The following is a 10,170-nucleotide window of genomic DNA, read 5'->3' as shown; positions in this document are numbered from 1 at the left end:
TTAGTGTGTCCAATTCAAGAGCAGTTTTTAAAGGGGAAAAATCATCGATCCCGGCCATTTTGTATTATCCTTTTTTATGCCGAAAAGGGCTCGCATCAAACTGGGGAGAAAATCCAAATGGCCCTTAGGATCCCCGGCATACTAAAGTGTTCGCCATATCATACATCCTAAATCTTTTGCTTGCTTTCAAGCCTTCTTCGTAATGTATCTCTCTTTAATAATTCAGGCTCCGCCATGAGTGAGTCTGCTTTACAGTCCATTCATGTATCAGGTAGGCTTTGATACATCGTCAAAAAATCTAAATACCATGAGAATTGGCTAACTGGGCCTTATTAACGCGGACATTTATTTCTTAATAACGTGATAGGTTGCATTATTGCATAATTCGCCAAATCATGACTATCTCGAATATTTGGTCGGGCATAATATTAATGCATAATATCGTATATATTACACTATGTTACATTGCAGTGGTTTTGCAATGCAGTACGTGGGTAGCGATGCTTTGGTGTGCATTGCGTAATACTTTTTAAGCCGTGCAGAAATCGGCAATTAACTTGCCGTTCTTAAGTGAATTTTGCACGGGATTTTTTATTCGTAAGTTGAAATTCTGCAAAAGCAGACTCATTCATGACTGTTTGGTGTTGGAATGATCGTTCTAATGAAATTAGACATAAAAAAAAAAATAGGCGGTGTCCCCTCCCAGACGCACGGGTATGACACTTAAGAATTGCGGTTTTGAAGGTTGGACACCCCACCTACTCGCTGCCGCCATTAAACCTTTTGTGAGAGACCTCAATGGGCTCTCGGATTATATGGGTAAAATACGAACAAGGAAATATTTGAGAGGATTTCCGACCAAGAGGATAACACAGAAACGGCCACTATTAAGAGCAGGAATTTGAAATCCCCTAACAGATGCAAAATGCTTTGAATGTTGTAATTCCAGGCCATTATAGCAAAAGGGATTTGATTTCGCATCAACGCTGTTTCTTTCAACGGCCTCATAATGTACAATCTCCGTCAAAGTGGGATGCAGAACAATGACTGAGGTGTATAATGCCAACCTTTGGAAATTGCCCAACTATAGGCCTATTGGATTGAAAACAAAACTATTGCCTGTTGCAGCCGATTTTTGTTTTTTACGCCATTTGCCCCTTACTGTTTAAAAATATGGCCAACTCCCAGCAATGGCGAAATTCTTGAATTATTTTATTTTCACTTGGGTGAGCAGCTCGCACGAATTACTAATTTGTTTTCGCATTGCAACTTAACTGTTAATATGATAGACATAGATTATATACATTTTGAGGTACATACCTTATTTGTCGTTTCACTCGAGTCGCGTCAAAATTGAAACTTAAATGAAACTGAAAGTCGAACAAAAGCAAAATTAACTGCTCCGTGCATGCGTGACGGACGTTATGTAGTCTCCCGTCGCCTAGATATAATCACGAGCACTCCGGTTTTCTTCGACCAATTAGGTTATGCGGCGCGCGTGAACATGGGCGCTCTTGCACTCTGGAACTTTTCTTCGACCAATAAGGTTTCACGGCGCGCGTGCACATTTAGCGCGCGACACTCCTTGGAACAAATCCCACTTTTTTTGCCGCCAATATTGTTTTTTGGGGTGACGACCGCTGTATGTAATACACAAGACTTCTACTGTCGTAAAAACGTGGGGTTTTGGGGGTTTTTTTGGTTGAGGTTTTTTGGGGGAGGCGGGATATGGGATGAGTTTTTGGGTAGGGGATAAAATGGGCGTCTTTCAGACGTCGCTTTTTGGTCACGGCCGCTGTAGTAGAACGACGTTTTATAAAGACGTCGTGTTAGTTGGGTTTTTATGGCAGGTGGGAAAAAGACCTCTTCAAGACGTCGTTTCTTGGTCACAGCCACCGTAGTAGATGAGACTAAATAACGACCGTAAAACGACGTCTTAAAGACGTCGTGTTTTTCTCAGTGTTTTGGTAGGAGGAAATGAGTTTTTTTCGGGTCGAGAAAAAGACGTCTTCAAGACGTCGTTTCTTGGTCACGGCCACTGTAGTAGATGAGACTAAACAACGACCGTAAAACGACGTCTTAAAGACGTCGTGTTTTTCTCAGTGTTTCGGTAGGAGGAAATATTTTTTTCCGGGTCGAAAAAAAGTCGTCTTTAAGACGTCGTTTCTTGGTCACGGCCACTGTAATAGATGAGACTAAATAACGACCGTAGAACGACGTCTTAAAGACGTCGTGTTTTTCTCAGTGTTTTGGTAGGAGGAAATGGGGTTTTTTCGGGTCGAGAAAAAGACGTCTTCAAGACGTCGTTTCTTGGTAACGGTCACTGTAGTAGATGAGACTAAATAACGACCGTAAAACGACGTCTTAAAGACGTCATGTTTTTCTCAGTGTTTTGGCAGGAGGGAATGTTTTTTCGGGTCGAGAAAAAGACGTCTTTAAGACGTCGTTTATTGGTCAAGGCCACTGTAGTATAAATGACACCAAATAACGACCGTTAAACGACGTCTTAAAGACGTCGTGTGATTTTTTTGTCATTCGGCGGGTGGGGAGGATTGCTCGGGTGGGTAAAAAGACGTCTTTAAGACGTCGTTTTTTGGTCACGACCGCTTTAGTACACACGACCAAAAAACGACCAGAAAACGACGTCAATAAGACGTCGTGTGCCCACTGGGTCTATGGGTGAGCTGGCCAAATGCAGAAAAGAAAAGAAAAGTTGAAATTATCGGAATCGTTCTTTTGCCGGCGCAGCCCCCCACTTTTTAGCGTCATGACCCGCCCCTAAAAGGGTCAGACAAAATGGCATTAAATGGTTTTGAACTTGTTGAAGTACCGCCTAGGCTATATGTGTTAGGAGAGAGTGTACCCAAAAATGCATATAGAGTCCGCCCCACTAGAGCACATAGGAAAGGGCGCGCAGTACGTGACGGTTGTTGCAACTATAGGCTTAGGCCTTGTACTAGTACTTTTTTTCCCCGGTCGTCAGAGAGCATTGCCATAAAAAAAATGTTGATATTTACCCAACTGCATGAAGACCATGATTTTGGAAATTTCGGAGTTGTGAAGTGAAGCTTGAGGAAACTGAAGATCGGAAGCCTGCGTCTCCATCTTGTCTCTCAAAATTTCTGACATCTTCATGATTTCCTTCCGACGCGGATACAGCCAATGGTGTTGTATTTACACCGAAGCGGCGGGTAAGAAATTTGAGAGCGCCTGCCACGTGCTTCTGGAAAAGATGTAAACGAGCCGACCGTCGCATCAGCAGGGCTGCATCACCATTCCTTGCAATTGGCATAAAATAATCATATGGCCATTGCAAATTGACATGAATTGGATATTTGTACATTCCACACGCACAAAGATGGAAATGTGGTCCACATTGTAATGTTTTGTAAAAGTGGATACACACAACAAAACGTGTGAACCGCGGCCCGCTGGTCCTGTCAAAAGCGCCATAACTTGGGGCGCCTCACGCGGATAGAGCGCCCCCAAGAGTCTACCGGCATTCAAGAGTTACCGTACCGACCGCGCAGCCCCCACCGTAAATAAACGTTAGTTTGACCGGTGAGCAAGCGGGCAAGAATTGGTAGGTAAATGATTAACTATAGCTGGAGTTACCTCAGCCCAAAATGTTATCATTGGGTTGTTGTTTGTGTTATGTTATGATAAAATCTGAGGGCTGAGGTAACTCTAGACCCGTGAACGTGACGTTGTATACAACGCCACGTTCTTGTTTCATTTCGACATGTTCGACTTCGAACCTGGCGAAATCGATCCGACATACATGGGTGTTGAGTACTCGCCTAGAAATCTAAATTTGCCCGTCCGATTGTTTCGGCTGTGTAATTTCGACGAAATTTGCCCATCAGTAAAGACCCATACAAACGTGTAGAAATTAGATTTTAACCTGACCCTGACAAATAACCCCGGACGCGTCTGAGTCGCTTGGACAGATTGACGGCTGTTTCATGTCGCAACCCCGAAAAAAAAAACCCCGCAGACGATTGGCTGCTCAGCTCATCTCGTGTACAGTACGTGTGTGCACACACACGCGGGCGCACGTGCGACCGCGTGCGGTGCGGTGAGAGAGGAAAGGACTTAAAACTTGTCTAAAACGATGTCTGTTTTAGCTGCGACAGTAAACAGCCGTCGAATCATACGAAAATAAAACGTAATGCGCATGCGTCAGTTGGGAGAAAATGGCAGCTAGCAGTAGCGAACGGACTTCATGAACCGGGGCCAGAATTTTCCTCAATTTTCGTCAAATGCAAGTTTTGACGTACAAATAGAATTCAAGACAGCTTCATATGTGAGTACTTATTTTATGGGCAAAATAACGTCTAGTGTGTGTAACGGAGGGAGTCAGAGGGACACGTTCGCCAGGTTCGAAATGACATAAGAACGTGGCGTAGTTTACAAGCCACGTTCACGGGTCTAAGGTAACTCCAGCATAGCATTAGCATTATAGTTGTCCCGAGTCGAGTTGTTTCAACGGTCGACTTGTCCCGAGTCGAGTTGTCTCAACGGTCGACTTGTCTGACATTCGGGGGTCAGACAACTCGACCGTTAAGACAACTTGACTTGGGACAGCTCGACCTTTGACTTGAGACAACTCGACCGTTGAGACAACTCAACCGTTGAGACAACTCAACCGTTGAGACAACTCAACCGTATGTGCGTTAAATGGAATGACAAGTCGTCCATTGAGACAAATCTCCTGTTGAGACAAATCTAGGCCTGCTCGCAATTTTTCGTGGAATATTCATAGTTAGTAGGCCCTATCTATCATCGTGTTCGGGTTTGATCATTAGGTAGGGGTTGCTTGACGGGATACAATGGGGTTGGCTCGGCTGGGACTCCCATTTTTTGCTGGGGTTTTCCAAGCTTTTTTACTTGTCTCAACGGTCGAGTTGTCTCAATGGTCGAGTTGTCTCAACGGACGAGCTGTCTCGGGTCGAGTTGTCCCAATGGTCGATTTGTCTGACATTCCTAGATAATTAGCCAAAAGAGGGTACATATGCACAGCTGTTTGTGCATGTGAGATTTACATTTGTAAACTCAGTGAAGTGCTGTAGTCCGAACTCGAGCCTGGACTCCAGTCATGCCAGTCCCGATTTTCAAGGACTCGGACTCGGATAGTGGGGACTCGGACTCGAACAATGAAGACTTGACTATTTCGAGGACTTGGCCCGAGGTCCAGAAAAAAAAAACACAGTGAGGTCATGTTGTGCATCTCTCTTTAGCAGACCATGGAGGTAGGAATCGATAGGACTGATGACATCAAACGCAGGACTGGAGTCCGGGCACGAGTCCAAACTCAAGTTCGGACAACGTAAAAAAAATCCTGGATGTTGCTATTAAGCATGTTACGGGTCTAGGAAAACTCATATGAGTACCTATACTGTTAAAAAAGATTTTTAGCATGCATTGCTGTGTGGGGCACAATGCAGAGAAAGTCCAGATTTGTGACACATTTTATGGGTTGGGGAAACCCACAAAATAAGGCACACAAAGAAATCACTTTATACCGTTTATACCAATCACGGATGTGCACTAATCATCGAATGATCTGCGTTAATTTTTACAGTGATGGCAAAGGGTGAGAAAAAAGGTAAGCCGGCAACCAAGAGATTGAAGACTGCAGATGAGGGTTCATCATCATCGTCATCATCACTGGCAACATCTCCTCCATCTAAGAAACTGAAAACTGAAAATGGAACATCAGATGATTCAGAGCAAGAGGTAAGTCTTGCTGCATTGATTAAAAAAAAATTGTTTGTACTGTGGACTTGTGTTAAGTCACGGTACCCAAGTAAGGCCCCCCCCCCCCCAAGTCTCCGGTATCTGGTATGCGCACGCGTCGCCGTAGCCATGCGCGTCGGCAAAATGAAAAATTATTTTTTTCAATGTAAGATGGTGTCTCAAAACCGCCAAACTCACTGGTTTGACTGGAATTCTGCTGCTGCGCAATTTCAACGTGTTTTTAGATGGGGTTATGCTCGAGAATAAGCTTTATGTGGCCTCTCTGGACTTCCATATGTTTGCACTAAATTTAGTCGGGCACCATTTGCGGTCATCAGCCGACATTTGAAGAAAAAAAAAACGGTAAAAAAAAAAAGCTGCGTCGCCGCACCACTTTTGGGGCAAGCTCCATACCAGAAACCGGAGACTTCTTTGGGGGCCTTAAGCCTAGTTTTCATATCGAGGTAAGAAATACAGAGAGCAACGCAACAATTGACCAAAACACAGACATACAAAAATCTTGCAGACAATCTGCAAATTCTTTTGCGGTACCTCAAGGACTGGGTGTAGCATTGTGCCGCCCTGCAGGGTTTTCGCCAACGAATTACTGGTGAAATCCAAGCCCTCAGAAGAACACGGATGGTCCGCAGAGCTATTGCAGACAAGAGAACACAGGCCACAACTATGCATTGATCTGAATGACAGACAGGGGGAAGGTCGAGCAGCAAGACAGTGAAAATGTGAACCATATCTGTAATTCTGTTTCAAGTTCAGTGAATGTAATTCCATTTAATTGATGTCCTGTTCTGTAATTCCATTTATTTCCTTCATTGTCCAGAGGCCCATTGTTGCCATTGTGTTCATAGCAAAAGGCCTATTCTGAACATTGTGTTGGTAGTGTTTTGGGTAGTCACAAAGAAAGACATGCATCCTTTTCATGCATGGCTGAATATCAGTGAAACTTTTACTGACTGTGGTCAATAACCAGACCGAATGATGACTGAAGAGAAAAACTGGTAACCTTTCCCGTTTTTGTGTGCGACAACAAATTATCCAAAGGCACTTTTTTACTCGCCCTGTATTACATGTACATGCAACTACATGGTGTTTTAACCTCAATTTTTACAAAATCCACAAAATTCATCCTGGTGCATTTTGAAGTTTTTTGGGACTGCAAAAGTGTGCTGTCTGAAGTTGATGTCTCGTGAAAGTGAGTTTTCTTTAAAATTTCGATTTTTAAAACTGATTGTAGAAGAATTTAGTTTCAACAGGTGAAATCTGCCCCCTCTGAAGCTCAGGGCATCATGGAGAAACTTGCGGCTCTCCGTCTGCGTACAGCAGCTTCAGTGGCAGCTTTCAAGTTCAACAAGAAGCGGGTGCGAGTTTTGTCGCAAGTCAAGGACGTACCGGAGGGCTGTCACGGGATCGTTTATTGGATGTCCAGAGATCAACGAGTGCAAGGTCAGGATTGAATCATGTTATTGTCTGAAATAAGGACATCTTTAACCCTAACCCCTTGGGTTTATTTACTAGAAAGTATCCTGAATCTGCCAAAATCCATCCATTTTGCCATGCAAAAAAATGTTGGTGGCCAGTGAGTCCATCAGAATCCACCAGTTAGCCGGGAGTAAATCTGTTGAGATCCTGAATCCATCAAAGTCCCCCAACAGCTCAATATGGAGGTATCCTGAATCCATCAAAATCCTGCAGTACCGCTAGGCTTCATGTCCTGAATCCATCAAAATCCCCAAACTTTTTCAATATGGAGGTATCCTGAATCCGCCGAATTCCCCCTAAACAGGGGTGTGGATTTTGAGGGTTAAAGGAAAAGTCAAAGGAAAAGTTTTTTGATTTAATACAAGAACATTTTAATTTACCTTCATTGAGCTTTTCGTATCTCTGTTTTGTATTGCATTTGTACTCGTGTCTGTCACATCAAAAATCAAAACCCTAAGTACGTAGATGCAGTTCAATCATCTGAGGGAGATAATTAAAAATCCCTGATGTGATACTGTTATTTCAGAACTAAATAAAAAAAAATTCTTGAATGTTTTGAAATTATGGACACCCCCAAAAACAGGCTGTACAAGAATGTACTCGTACTTAAACCTTAATAAAATTTCTAAATAAACTTCGCTTACTTGAGGCCTACATGTGGATGAGATTGAACCCAATTAAAAGTTGAAAGTGAAAAGAATCTGCGATTTTTTTCTACAAATCATAGGAAACCAATGAGTGTTACTTATTTGAACTCAACTAAAGAAGTCAAAATGTTGAGTTCTTGATACCTTACACTTGGTTTGAACTTTTTACTGGTAGCACATCAACTTTAACTTGGGTGCAACTTCAACTATAACTCTGATGCAACTTCAACTATAACTCTGGTGAAAGCTTTCACTTACATTTTCAATTTTTGTTTATTCTCCATTTCCTTTTCCAGATAATTGGAGTATGTTGTATGCCCAGCGCCTTGCCATGAAGCTGGCAGTACCGCTCCGTGTCTGCTTCTGTCTACAGCCCAGGTTCCTAGATGCAACTATTCGCCATTTTGCTTTCATGTTGAAGGGACTTGCCGAAGTTGAGCAGGTTTGTATGGTACTGAGAATTTAGATGTTGAGGTAATTATGCCAGAGTCACCTTTTGTTTGATAGTGGCCATGATTGTCCGCTTTGAACAGCGCACCCTATAGGAAGATGGTGTCAGAGATGAAGTTATGTTTATGTACAAGTACAGTAACAAGAAAGAGGGGTGAAAGATAACAAATGAATGCCTGTCAAAATTCATATGTACAGCTTGTAACTTGACCTGATTAACTTGTAAGTTGACCTAAGACTGAGTGACTTGTGATGACTTGTCTACAACTATCAAGTTTGCCAATCTCTTCACCCCGTGCCTATGCCCAATTCCAGCTGTATCCCCACCCCCACTGCCACACCCACCTCCATATCCACCCCACCCCCACCTTCATTCTTATCCCAACCCTCCTCCATCCCTACCCCACCCCATCCCTACCCCACCCCACCCCACCCCACCCCACACCACCCCAACCCCGCTCCCACCGCCACCACCATCCCCACCCCTAGACCCACCCCAACCCCTAGACCCACCGACACCCCTTTCCCCCTACAAGATCTACATGTATGTGAGACAGCTAGAGCAAAGCCATTAGAATTTTTACCCATTATCTTTAAGATATGAGTTGAAAGATTTGATAGACAGTGAAACTCAAGTTTGGTTAAAAAACTTCAAATCTTTAAGAAAAATGAAAAAGAGTTTGTTCTTAAAGAAATGTTTATGTTGATTGATATTTGATTTTTTTTTAGGAACTTAAAGAGCTGGACATACCGTTCCATCTTCTGATTGGTGAAGCCAAGGATGTGCTGCCTAACTTTGTGAAAGATCACAACATTGGCGGCCTGGTAACGGACTTCTCCCCACTCAGGGTTCCGTCAAAGTGGGTCAAGGAAGCCACGGAGAGTTTGCCAGACATTCCCGTGTGCCAGGTAATAACTGCATATAGACTCGCGCACAAGCACCCCTCAACAGTCACGAGAATGTTTGGAAGAATGCCGTGGTCCAGTGTTTACGGTATTTGATGTATGATGGTGCGTGGGTTCAAACCCTGCCAAGAACATGGTGTTTGTGCGCTTGGGCAAGACACTTAACTACAATTGCCTCTCTCCACCCAGGAGTATAAATGGGTACCTGTGAGGGTCGAGGACCGATTGAGCGCTGATATCGGCTGCCGCATGGTCCCACGGCCTGATGAACGGGCTAATAATTGTAAAGCGCTTTGAGATTGTTGATACGATGGAAAGCGCTATATAGTACAATTATTATTATTTAACACATTGCCCCTTGCATTATATTTCAATTGATGACAACAAATCTTGCTCGATAAACCTCACTCCCAACCCGCCCCAATGTTTGAAAAAAAATTGGTTTCAAAAATTCCGTCTTTATTAATCAGAGTGTTTTGATAAACTATGATTGAAAAATTATAGCCGTGGCCTCGTGGTCTGGAGCATTAAATTCGTGGTCTGACTCTATGGGTAATTCTGCAGGTTGTGGGTTCGAGTCCAGTCTGGGGTTATGGTGTGTGCGCCCTTGGGCAAGGCACTTTGTCACTCATTGCTTCTCCGTCCCCACCCAGGAGTAAATGGGTACATGTGAGGGCAGAGATGGTTATTGTGGTTGATTTTTAGCTGCCTTGCTCCAAAATGGCAGCCTTGAGCTCTATACTCCCAAGGGAGCTGAGATGGTATTTGGAATGTTTAATAGGCCCAATGATCAGGGGTAATATTAAAGCACTTAACTTTATAGTTATAAATATCATATAAGAACCCATTATTATTATTATCATTATTTTCCCACGCTGTTGCAGCCACAATGTCAACCAAATCATCAATCAGCTTTCTTTTGTTGCCAGAG

At 43.4% G+C, this 10,170-nt stretch overlaps 1 protein-coding gene across 3 annotated transcripts in view; it reads left to right on the top strand.

Annotated features, from left to right (window-relative positions):
* The first annotated feature begins 3,440 nt into the window (after nucleotides 1-3,440).
* Nucleotides 3,441-10,170, top strand: part of LOC119723000 (deoxyribodipyrimidine photo-lyase-like) — a 39,844-nt gene continuing 33,114 nt past the window's right edge. The window contains exons 1-5 of one of the 3 annotated variants that reach the window (XM_038193455.1): nucleotides 3,441-3,583; nucleotides 5,585-5,739; nucleotides 7,011-7,200; nucleotides 8,180-8,325; nucleotides 9,063-9,242. In XM_038193455.1, the coding sequence (XP_038049383.1) occupies nucleotides 5,587-5,739; nucleotides 7,011-7,200; nucleotides 8,180-8,325; nucleotides 9,063-9,242 (669 nt within the window). In that variant the 5' untranslated portion in view covers nucleotides 3,441-3,583; nucleotides 5,585-5,586. Of the gene's footprint in view, nucleotides 3,588-5,584; nucleotides 5,740-7,001; nucleotides 7,201-8,179; nucleotides 8,326-9,062; nucleotides 9,243-10,170 lie in introns of all 3 variants that reach the window. The other 2 variants (XM_038193450.1, XM_038193452.1) reach the window with 2 other exon arrangements.

Source organism: Patiria miniata, unplaced genomic scaffold (assembly GCF_015706575.1).
Source record: "Patiria miniata isolate m_02_andy unplaced genomic scaffold, ASM1570657v1 HiC_scaffold_16, whole genome shotgun sequence".
In the NCBI taxonomy this organism is placed as follows: Eukaryota; Metazoa; Echinodermata; class Asteroidea; order Valvatida; family Asterinidae; genus Patiria; species Patiria miniata.
This window is presented reverse-complemented; position numbering and strand designations above follow the sequence as displayed.